At 36.5% G+C, this 12,888-nt stretch overlaps 1 protein-coding gene across 2 annotated transcripts in view; it reads left to right on the forward strand.

Moving 5' to 3' along the window:
- The window catches only part of vps50 (VPS50 subunit of EARP/GARPII complex), a 114,430-nt gene that overhangs the window by 34,150 nt on the left and 67,392 nt on the right, over positions 1–12,888 (forward strand). For both annotated transcript variants that reach the window (XM_032580316.1, XM_032580317.1), the window contains exons 10-11: positions 6,981–7,023; positions 8,684–8,782. In XM_032580316.1, coding sequence (XP_032436207.1) covers positions 6,981–7,023; positions 8,684–8,782 — 142 coding nt within the window. The remainder of the gene's footprint in view (positions 1–6,980; positions 7,024–8,683; positions 8,783–12,888) is intronic.

Here is a 12,888-nt window from a genome sequence, read left to right on the forward strand (position 1 = left end):
TTATAAAACACATCACTGCCTCACTGCCAGTGTTGGGAATTTCACCACAGGTGCCAGGATTCAAAACTCCTGTGCACTGAGATAGTTAGCTGCCAGTGATGGGTTTAATCAGCTTTGGATGGACCTTTGGCAACAACCTACATATATTTGATGCTGATTTTAAAATCCTCCACTCAGGCCTGTTGATGGGTGTGTCTGTGTCGAAATGTTCTGGGATCATTATAAAATGAAATGTAGCTGGCTGGAGGATGTTTTGCTTTGGGCCCGTCTGTCTCTTCGTCCATTTAATTTTATGAGTGCAATATTCCAGGAATGCCATCAGGGAATATTTTTCATATTTGACATCAGTTATCATTTGGACTTGTGGGCGAACTAAAAGTTCATTGTGACCTCAGATAATTTTTTTAGCCATAATTTAATAATTCATACTCTGATAATGATGTTTCTCAGCAATGGCTTGCATCTTATCCTGAAGCCTTAACTTAGTCTGTTAGGTAAACTCTAAACCCTAAAATCAACTATTTCTGTTTCATATCTATGAAAATTGCAGTGAACTAAAATTTGTTATTCCTTTTTACCTGTGCTTTATTTTGTATTAATAGTAAAAATAAATCCTCAAGTGAGGTTTTCTTCTTCATTTTATTAAGGTCAAATTGTTTTCCCCAGCAAACAACTACAGAAAGACAACAAACAGAAAGACAACCCCGACTACTTCAGAGCAGCTTCAGGTTTATGAACTAATGTCACCTTGGAATAACAAAACTGTCATCCAGCCAATGACTTTGTATAATATCTTCATTTTTCTTAAGTATAATGCCATAATTTATTGCAGAATTATGTTATTGCCTGTGTTAAATAGAAATCGTTTTTATGTTTTGGATATAGTTATGGTAGTACGTACGTTAAGCAGCTGTTTTCTTGCTGTTGTGAAGAGAGTCTGATGATTTGTTGTCATTTAATGTTTTTGTAATCTCTTTCATATTGGTCTAGGAAAGTTCCTATTCCTAGAATAGTTCCTTTCTAAATTTGTGAATTTATTAGGATTTTCTTATGAATTAGTAGAGTAGGCAACCAGAGAACAAACGGAGAAGTCCAAGCTTATTTATTTGTTTATTTTTTGTAATATTTAAAGAAACTGTTCCTTAGATGTTTTGTTTTACATTTTAAATGCACACTTGTGGAAATTTACAGAGCAAGAAAGAGAGAAAACTAAATGCAGTAAGGTATATTTGTTTACCTGACTTTTTCTTTGCTTCTGTAATAAATTGAGTCAGCATGAAGCAAATGAAACGTTCCCCATCGCTGTGGGAATCCCGTCTTTTTTATAGGGTCTCATTTATTAAACCTCGTCATGGGATGTACTTTGAAATTCCCCATGCTGACATTTGCTGAAAAAGCAGCATAAAACAATCAGTATATAAAAGTTTAAGTAACACTCCTGGTGAGAAATGCTTGCACATTCATCATACATTGTTTAGATCTTACAGTGTGTTTATATGTAAAGCAATTGTACCAATGGCGGTGCAAGTGTGCAACTGGATGTCTCAAAAGGTCTAAAAATGTTTGGTATTTGTTTATTATTCGGGGCTAAATAAGTTTAAGGAAATGAAAATCCAGCAATAGAAAAAGCTCCCAGATTACAATTAATTAATTTTCCAAAGTAAAAAAATAACAAAAACAAACACCCCCCTTACCCCCCCCCCAAAAACCCCAACTGAATTTCTAAAAGAAAATAAATGAAGAAAATGACTTTTATCTTTAGTTTGCCACATCAAATTTGAGTTTTTATTTGACTCATGAATCATTTTGGTTTTTGAGTTACTAACAGATAAACGCACACTGTCTTAGAAATAAAAACAGACCAATGTCACTGCTTTCTTTTGGCTTTGAAACGCCTTTGAAATGACTATTTCTTTACAAATTGATGAAATTGATATTTCACTTATCCTACACTGGTTAGGATAAGTATAATCTACTCCAGATTTCTTAAGGTGTTAGATTTTGTCTGATTTAATGTTATTCAGATACCAAGAAAACCAAAAACAGACTGTGGAGTTGTTGCACGTAATGTCAGTTCAGCATTATGTTGCATAATTGGTAGGAAATATATATATAAACTAGTTTAATGTTTTGTACTCATGTATTACTAGTATTCATTATTACTATTATCATCAAATCAAATGTATCTAGTCTAATCATACTGTTTTTAAAGTGTCTGCAAGTTGGACCTTATAATAATGACTAACAAAATATTCTCAGTGTGATTGTTATTTGGAATTGTGGAGAATATTTGAAATTTAAATTTTAAATTGTTTTAGGATTTGTTAGAAAATGTTGTCAGTCTTGTTAACGTGCAAACAATCTGTGCTACAAGGCAGAGCTTCCTCATTTGGGCATCACATTATCACTTGAACAGATTTGATGCCTTACAGCAGAGCAGGAGTGGCTGGGCACAGTGAATGTGATTGTTCTTTGGTGCTGATAAAATATTCAGAGTCAGATTTTTGCTTGGGATAAGAGTTGGCTTGTTTTCAACATTTTTTATACCGACTGTGCGCTAAGCAAATCAAATAGTTAGGGGATGAGAAATAAATCTTCATTTTGCTCATAAATTAATAACTTTTATGCATTTACCCAGATTCTAGAGGGGTTGTCTTTTTTGTCAGAACTTTTCAAAATGAGAGAATGCCTCCTTATCTATTTCTGTGAATGTGTTATGTGATTTGATTTAAGATCGTTCCCAAGGTTGAAATGATTTCTTCTGCAAAAACAAAGTGAAAGCAAAGTACAACTGTAGATCAAAGCTACTCCTTTTGATTCTTTCACCTTGAAATCTACAACCAGAACTTAACTTGTGCAGAAAAACAAGCAACATCTGCAGAGACGTCGACTAGAAATGACTAAATCTTGTAGAATTTAGCTTGAGCAGGTTCTGCCGGTGAGGCAGACTAAAGCTCTGCAACCTTGGTGAAAGTCTCACCTCTTGGCCTTTCGCTCCTGCATATAGCCTCATCTGCTCTTGTGGTAGCATAATGTACCCTTTGAAACCCACCCCATACCTCTTATTTCCCTCCCTACCTGCTTTGTAACACTGGGTAACACGACTGCAGCCAAAAATGGTGCTCCCACAAAACACGAATATCCGTAGGACCCTTTAAGGCGCTTATGCTTGTTTAGCAAGTCAGCAAATCAGTGTAAAGGGACAAGCCTCAAAGCCCTGCAGCCTCCTAATGCCAGCATTAATTGAAACTAGTTAAAAGGGGGGAAGAAATCTCCCAGATTTGTATGTGACCCTGCTGAAACCCAGTGGCCGCTGCAGGGAACAGATCGCTAATTAGCTTTTTCTTCTCATATGTTATTTATGAATTCTTTCTGATCATAGAAGAGTGCCTGTATTAGGGAGGAACAGCAGCTGTGCACACAAGAAAGCACGATAATTATTCTACGTCTATGCAGGATATGGACGGATTAACAGAAAGTGAGAAATTGTTTTTATAATAATCAGTGTGCTAAAGATAATGGCGAGAAACACATAGGTTCAATTTCCATTTTTCAGATTCAGTGGGTAATATATTTCAGCCTTTCTGGTGATACTATTAAGCTTCAGAGGAATGCCTTTTAGCTGCTTTTCTTTTTCACAAATTAATCTTAGTAAATTGGTGTCATCTAAAAGTTAATCCATTCTAGCAATTTCATTCAAAAAGAAAAGAAAAAGAAAAACAACCCTATAAACAGTAATTGCAATTGAGTGATGCTTTCCAAGGATTTATTTCTGTTAATTAAAATTGAGTATAGCTTACAAAGCAATGAATGTTGGATGAACATAGGGCAAATTAATTAGGGCAAAGGAATTTTTTAGTTTAAACATAATTATGGCCTTGACAATGGCGGAGAAGTAAAGTTGAAGGCAGTTACTGATGCTCTCAAGAAGAGGGGCAACCCACAAAAGTTTTGCAAGTTGAGTGGAAGGAAAAACTGGTTGAAAAGATGCACAATCAAGAGCTACAACCAAAGCTTTGAGATGATGGTGATGTCAGTGCCGTATGAATTGCTGAAAAAAAACAAACAAAAAAACTGCCTTACTATGTTCTAATTTCCTAAATTGAACTGGCATGTTCTTTGGTGAGGGCTTCAACCCTGAAAAGGCTCAATAAATCAATACAGACTTTACATGAAGGTGAAAAATCAAAGCATAAGTAAATACAGATACCAGTTCAGTGTTATCCAGCTGTGAAAAAAATGTCTGAATACACATGTTGAACTTCAAGTATTTAGTGTGAGCCATGTTGAGATCTACTTCTTCCTTGCTTTTATTGTTCATTAGCATTTAATTGCTGTCATTTTCCTTGGACTGGCTCCTGTTCTTTTCCCTGTGCTCTTTTTAATACCATTCACTGTGTGGTTTAGTTCCAGTTACTTTGCTAAACTGGAACATCGGGACCAGCTAAAATATTCTGCAATGAACCAGTGTATGTTTATCCTCTTGGCATGAGCTCCTTGGGTGTATCTCCTTTTTGTGGTTGCCAGAAGTCTAAAGCCTTTGCTTTTCACTTTTCTGGGCCTCGCCTATGAAGATTTTGATGTATTTTCTCAACAGTCAGGACCTAACGCCGATCAATTCATCCTTGTGTAGTTGAGCCAGCTTTCAAACTTTTTCCATTTTCTTTGCCTTGGCTTTCTATCTTTGTCTCCACTGAGGGTATTAGCTTTGGCCTGCTCTCTTCTATTGTAGCTGAGAATCTAATCTGTCCCAACTCCACTAACAACAATTATAGGTACCACAATCTCAGAATTTGATAATTTTTCTTAACTTTCAGCACAAAAGTTTAGATTTAGACATTAAATTTATTTGCATCTACATATGTATCTTATGTTTCTTAAATAAAAGGGATTTTGTTAAGCTATTCAAAAACAATCCACCAAGGCTCAAGCCTACCATGAACTGGAAACTCCCTTAACACCAAAGGTGAATTTAACACCAGCATGAATTGACACAGAGCCTAACTTCAAAATTGACACCTTCAAGCTGGAATGAAATTCACGGGTATCCTCATGAACACTCCCAGAGAGTTTTAAGTTTTAAGAAAAAAGAAAAGGATTTAAATATTTTGCCACTGAATATTTTGCTTTTATACCACCAGCTGTCAAGCATAGCGGTGGTTACATAATGCTGTGGGTCACTTTTAAGTGCTGGTGATGATGTGCATAGCGTATGGTGAATGTCATGTTGTAAGAGGAGTACCCTCAATCTGATATCTTAAATCAAAACTATACACTTAAAAAGGTGATGCATGATCTCACAGGATCGATATCATCAACCAAGAACTGGTTTTGGAATGGACAAAGAAAGCAAAAGTAAATATCCAGTAAGACTTAAGTCTTTTTGATGCCTACAAAAAGTGTGTGAAACTTGTAAAGGAGCATTAACAAAATCTTAGTGGTGATTTTATGTATAAAATTAGTCTTTGTCTAATGTTAGAGAAATTCAAAAAAAATAATTTAGACTTCTGCTCCCAATTCTTGTCTGTAAAGATCATTGAAATCCTATTATCTGTCTAGAAGAAAACAGTTCAAATAAAGCAATAAAAGCCCCAAATTATTATGATATTCATTGCAACGATGAGTGCGTGTAAACCTCTGACTGGAACTGAACACTTATGACTTAGTCTAGCATCTCTTCTTAATTTCTCTGCCGCCTCCTCATCATTCTCTCTCTCCAAGTAAAACCAAGATGCTTCATTAGCAATCTGTTAAGGACACACACTCCCTTGGGCTGCCGCAGTCTCACAAGGCACAACATAAGAGCAAGCTGACCTGGTAAAGACCGCAAGCCAAGCAAGCACAGAGGCAGGGGAACGGTGGAACAGCAGATGATTGTGAATGGAGGTAAAGGGTGGCAGAGTCACAAGGGAAATGACTTGGTGTCTCGGGATCGGCAAAACAATCGCAATGCTTGCTGCTATCGTGGAGCTTTTCAAATGAAAGCATTTTCTGAGTTGAGGCAAAAGCAGAACAGTACAAAGATAGTGAAGATGTTTTGCATACAATATTGAGTTATTGATTAAACAAGTTGTGCATTCAGATGTAACTAAGACACTCAGGAAAGTTCACGAGTTCTTTGCAACAGTGCAGGGCTTAGGAAAACAATTGGAGTCAGGCAGAGAAAAGGAAGCTGAAACACCCTGAAAAAAGAGCCAGGCTCAACAGTGTTCTGGCAAGAGGAGTGTTGGAGAACTGGAGAATGTTCTGGCAGGAAAATGGAGCCTGGATTGGACGATTGAGAATGAACACGCAGGCTAAATATTTGGATGGCTCCTGTAGATGAAAATGGACCAGCAGGCTGATAAAGCTGAGCATTCACTCTGGCAAGCAGCATTGAATCTTGGGTAATACTGCTTCAGAAAACTACAGCACTAGATTTTAATTGCTGGTGTTTACTGGAATACTAGATATGGAGCCTGGTTTGGTATTCTGCTGAAGGCATCGACACAACTCTTCGACCAGCTTAATGGACTTTAGGATTGCAGGAGTCACAGCTGTCACAGTACAAGGTGGAGAACTCACCTAGTCAGGTCTGATCTCCAATCTGACACAGTGTAATGCAAGGCCAGCCGACCCTTTGCACTCTTCAGATAACATAAGATGTATTTTTTTCAACTTACCTAAGGAATCCAGTCTAGAACTTAGAAACATCATACAGAAAAGGCTTAGCCAAGATTTAAGCTGGAACATTCCTGCTGTGAGGCGACAGGGATAGCCACCACATTAGTTTTCCGCTGCATCCATCCCTGCCTTGTTTATGGAAAGGAGACAAAATAATATTTGTGTTGTAATAACGGAAGCATATTTCATATAGAATTATTTCCAGGAGAGCATGAATGATGTTTTACATCTGCTATTTTTTGTTTTGTCAACAAGCAGTAGATAAAAGAAATGTCAACTTTTCTGAAACTGAAAATAAATTTGTTTTCATTCCACAGTGAGCTGAACTCTAAACTACAAGACACTCTTGAGCAAATAGAGGTATGTGAATAGTCAGTTTTTACTACTAAATCTGTTATCTGGAAGTAAAATGTTCAAGCTTTGTGTAATGTAATATTTGATTTTTGCCTTGTGTGTTTTTAAAGATTTCAATTGAGAAAAAGCAAATTATCCTTTAATTTCATATTCAGATTGTTTGTCATTTTGTGTCTGCCACATATTGACACAATCTTACAGTCAACAGTATGAGCATGCAAACCCTGTAAATCGTATCTGTGCCATCTCTGCTTGTGTTGTGATGCATGTGTGTGATAAGTAATAATGAAGAGGCTATTATGACAGAACCACTGCTGCTATGCTCCAGTAGATTAACTGTTTACAGTTGTGTTGGTGAACAGCAGGAGGTTTTGAATGTATGCACACACATATGGCCACTTGCTAGGGTTGCTTGTTTACCTATGAGCTTGAGTCGGTAAGCAAGCAATACAAAATCCTCTAAATCATAGGAGTAAACACATGAACAAATAAGCACGGTTCCACATTTCCAAAGTCGGTTTCCACCAGCTGATGTTAGTGCAGAGTTTGCAGTCAAGGGCATTTTGCTCTAATTGTAGCCCTGGAAGTATTCTGAAGCAGCATGAAAAGACTTCAGTTCTACAAAACACCATGGTTGACAAAACACAGCAAAGCCTTGGAAGCAATACACGCTGACACACTATGACTTAATGGGGTGTTGGTCCCTTTTTTGCTGTCAAACAGCCTGGATCCATCAAGGCGTGGCCTGTACTTGATCACTGAAGGTATTCTGTGCCATCTTGCAACAAGATGTTACCAGCAGATCCTTTGTTTTTGTTTTTTTTAACACACATTTTTCACCAGGGATACCCACAAGGTATGGAAAAGTGTCAATTCTAATTGATGATGGTTTCACACTTCAAAAACAAACTGGCAGGGATTGCTGATTTTACTAATACACTGATCATTTCACAAGAGCATCAATGAATATAATATATTTGAAAATCTGATTACATGTAAATATCATGGACTGTCTAGCAGTAAAGTTGTCCTATTTGGTGTAGCAGTTGCAGAAGGGGTATTTCTGTGTTTAGGGACTTGGTCATCTTTACATGCATACTGTCAAAAGCATACAGCTATACTTTTCAAAGTCACTTCTTATGATTGTTATCACAGGAAATATAATAAAATGTTGCAATTAAAATTGAAGTCCATTTTGCCTAGTTGTCGTACCAATAAATCTGGATGAATTTAATTTCAATTCACGTCAGCCATGTCCATTAGGCTTGAGCATCAGCTGCAGGTTTTACTTTATCCTCCTCTGTAGCATTTTCACACAAGGCTTAAGAAAACATTGGGCGATGCAAGACATTTGATCACTTGGCCTTTGTAGGCGCTTTGCCATCTGAGCTCAGATTATTGCGTCAAACCTGTCACACATCTCATGACTTCTTAAATTCTTCCAAAACACGTCCTACTTGCAACGCCTCTCTTTTCATCTCTTTATCTTTCACTTAGTTATATATTCACTCATATCCACATCCAGCTACCCTGCCCTTGGCCTGTTTTACATTTGCACATCTGTGTGTATCTGAATCACCCTGTCTTAATACTGATAATCCCTCTTCTTTCTCCCTTTTACTTTGCTTCCTCCTCTCCTTTGTCTTCTGTCTATTTCTGTCTCCAGGAGCAGCTTGATGTCGCCCTGTCAAGGACTTGTAAGCACTTTGATGTGTTGCACTACACCAAGGTCCAGAAGGCGTACACGCTCCTTGGGAAAACCCAGGTCAGTGGTTTGTCTAATTTGTGCCTTTGGAATGTTGATGTCTAAATGGGATTATTCTTCTTGTCCCTACTTTCTGCCTGTTTCCTGTAGTTTGAGTCTCTCATCTTGATTCAAAGAGGATAACACTTTATTTTTCTTTTGTTCTTTTCCCTTCTACTATTACTTCAGAACATTCATTCAGCTGAAGTGATCAAGTCAAGGTTTATTTCTAAAAGTAATTTAGAAGTAATACATTAACTTTAACATTACAAACCAAAATATCCTCCTCAAATAAAGCAAATATATCTTTGCTCAACTCAGAACCTTTTGCTTTAAGATGTCAGCAGTTAAGGAAATAACCCAATGTCAACCCAATGGGTTGTCTCTCAAACCATTTGTCTGGAAATGCACAACCCCACTTAAGATTTGTATTCTTTCTAGAGGCTGTAGCACTTAAACAATAATAATAATAAAAAAACTACTTGTTGTGGTCAAAGCATTTTTGATTCCAATCAAAAAGTACTACTAGGCTATACCCATATCTGAAACAAAGCGTATGTCTCCCAGATTTGTCTGATTTAGATTATTTTTTTTCATGAAACTCCAAAAAAGGTATGCTTTTGGATTGATTGGTTGATTAGTTTAAAGACTAACAGTGACAGATCTTTTGCTTTGAACCACAGAATAAGAAAAAAAGGCAGATGTTTCAATGTTTGTTCTGATGATGATCGATTAGAGCTAAATGAGTATCGGCCAGTTCTGATCTCTGGCGCGTGCATCTCTGTAGCTGTCAACATCATTGACAGACCCTTTGTTATTACATCATCCAAGAGAGTTCAAATCTAAACCTTGTGAATTCACCGCATTTTAACAAAGGTAGTTCAACTAGGCATTATACATTTGGACTTTGAAGGACAATGCATTGCACAAATGTAAATTTGTTTATTACTGCTGCTTCGTCAGACATTTCTTTGTGTTGTACCATTACAGAATCAAATAAGTATATGTCTTTATATCTTAAGGCAGAATGTTATCTAATCATCTTGGTAGGTTTTAAGCATTAGTGTTAAGTTATTGATGTAGCTTTGTTTATTTGGAATATTTGTTATTAGGTATTTTTTTATTGTGGTAATTGTCCTCAGTAACTTGTACAAAAATACACGCTGCTCGCTGTATGTTGCATTTTTTTCATTTAAATATAGAAACATTTCTCACTTGATTCAGCCTCAGTTCATTTGGCTAAAGCAGTATTTGATATGTTGCAACATCTTTTAAGCAATTTTTGTGGCAACATTTGGGATATCTGTTACAAAAACAGGGCAACAGATCAGAACGTTTTGTAGGCTCTGAAAAAATATTGTGGCAACCTGCGGCTAAAGGACAAGCTAAAGTTAGCTTTTAACGATAGCTTTACACTTCAATTGAAAATCTAAAACACCCGAATTAAATTGATTTACACTGCTTGCTGATGTTTAAAACAGTTTTCTTATCTTGCTGGCAAAAACTGAACCTTTTTGCTTTTTTTTCTGACGTAGATATAATGCTAAAGTTAGCATGCTGCCTACTCAGTGCCAGAATAATAAAAACACATAAAAAAAGGTTTAATTTTATGCTCATTATGGACTGCTTGTAATGAGATCCTGTTTACATACCTGCTTACATTCAGCACCCCAACAGCTAAACGAATATAATATATTCCTTAAGTGTCTAATTGGTGGAGTTCATGTTTTTAGATGTAGACTCGTAACAAAATTCTTCCTGATAACATGTAATCTTGCCCACGAGTTTATATCAGGTAGGACAAAAAAGTATTAATTAAATATAAAGGTTATGCAATATCCATAGTGACTAAAAATGGAAAAGGAGAGGCAGTTTGTCAGTTATTTCCAAGAAAATCATCATAGAGGCTGTCATAATTGTAACAATCTGTGACATGCTGTCATATATTTTCTCTCGTGCTGTAATATTTTAAGCTCCACAGATTTGCCGTCGTTACCTTGGAGTAAAGAATAGTTCAGAGTTTTTGAATGAACAAGGTTGTGGAGCACGTATGTCATCTTCTGTGATTCCATTATAACTTCTTTCCCTGTCGGCTAAATGTCAGGCACAAACCTTCCCCTTAGGTGGGATTCAGATTACTCTCACAATTCTTTGGAAAATATAAAACATGTTTCTTTTGAATGTCAAAACAACAGAGAGGATCCTGTCATGAGCATATATATACCCAAATGTACTTTACACGTAAAGTAGTCAACTTTAAGAATGCACTTAGATTTCCGTTGAAATGCTTTAAAGACAAGAAATGTTTAGCTAACCTCTAAACGTTGGCTATTAATGTCTCTAAAATATATTTCTCTGTGCTGAACTGAGTTAACCAATGTAGTTTCATCGATTTTTAGCACAATCACACTCCATTAATTATGGGCTTCTAATGAGTTAGTAAGATCGTTCTGTTTTGAATGGGAAGTTATTATGCAGAATACATTTAGAAAGAAGAACTAAATTCACACATTTGCATCCCCTGTTCATTTTCAATTAACTGATAACAGAAAGAAGAATGGTCAAATATCCAACAAGAATTAAGCCACAACTTTATTCATGTCCAAAACTGTCTGTGATTAAGGTGCAACTTGTTAGACATCAAGCCAACTAGTTGAAGGGATGGATTTGTACATTTAATCCTGGATATTCAGTAGAGAACATTCAGGGTAAATTTAATCCCATTTTTTGTTTTTCGAATCAATCAAAATGGTGTCCATATTAGCATTCCACGGTCATAAAGGAGTAGTTTAAATAAATAATTTAGGCCCAAATTGAAAGTGAAATTCATCCTCTTGAATATAAACTGCTGACTGAAGCTATAGATTTTTTCCTACACAATCTTTTGATATTATACAGCAGGTTTAATTTGTGTGGCGCAGGATTACCATTACAAAATCAAAATATCCTGTATCCTCTGGTTCACATAGCATACAGTTTGTTATAACTTCTTGAATTAAATAATCATCATTAATCACAGGTACCACTAGCTTGCACCAGTGATGATGTAAGTGAATACTTAGTATGCCTCTTAGCTCCAGCAGCCATCCTTGAGGTGGACGCTGCGTCACTGAGGGTTGTTGAAAAAAATTGTTACTGGGACAACAAGCTTTTTCAGACACAATAAAATCTAAAGAGGTCTTTGGTGGTTGTGTGTTGCCATTTTGCTGAAGTGTTTGGTGTATTTGATTGGTTTGTTACACCTTTTCAACATCATCTGGTCATTATATTAGTCTGAAATTCGGCTGCTACATTTTACTGAAGTATCTGGTTAGAACTGTTTGTTTGTTGATTAGACACTTTGATTTAATACTCTCCGGCTGGATAATTGGTTATGCTTTGCCAGCTTCACAAAGCACGTAGCATTTGGTATGTTTGTTATTATCAAGATACAGACAATTGGATTTGTTTCTCTGCTGTTTATTTTAATCAGGATTTGGAAGAAAGGTACAGGAGAGTAGGGTTATTGTTATGACGTGTGCCATGTTTTTTTCCCTGCTTTCCTTTCTTTTCAAACAATTTTCAGTATATTTTGAGTTCTGGTGAGGTGAAAGTCCTTGTAGAAAGAGGTGCTTGAATTACTTTTATGTTGGCAGGAAAGGATTGAGGGCCATAGTTTGTGGTCAAGGCCTGAATGTAAGAAAATCTAATTACACTCCAGCATCCGTTAAGCGAGGGCATCACTCAGCAGCATGCCGTCGTCTGCTTAAACTCTGGTGTCGTCATTTCTGGAGGGTTCAAAGATGATACAGTTGAGATTGAGAGGACGGGAGGCAGGATGATGCAAAAGAAAACGTCACTGCAACTGTTATTTCCCTTTAAATTAAAAGCAGACACACTGAAGCTCTTACCTGGGTACAGTGGGGGATCAGGGGAGTGGAATTTGAAACTTCTATTTACTTGTATAATAAAAAGCTAAATTATTTACAGAGTTGAAGTAATTTTCTGTGAAAGGTAATAATGGCAAAATAGAGCAAAGGTTCTCCATGGTACCACTGAAGATAACTGGCTTCTCTACATGATGGTGGGATAGTTATTACTGAAATACTTTATGTTAGTAACTTGTTAAACCTAACATAAAAGAGGAG

The sequence above is a fragment of the Xiphophorus hellerii genome, chromosome 13, assembly GCF_003331165.1.
Source record: "Xiphophorus hellerii strain 12219 chromosome 13, Xiphophorus_hellerii-4.1, whole genome shotgun sequence".
Classification (NCBI taxonomy): Eukaryota; Metazoa; Chordata; class Actinopteri; order Cyprinodontiformes; family Poeciliidae; genus Xiphophorus; species Xiphophorus hellerii.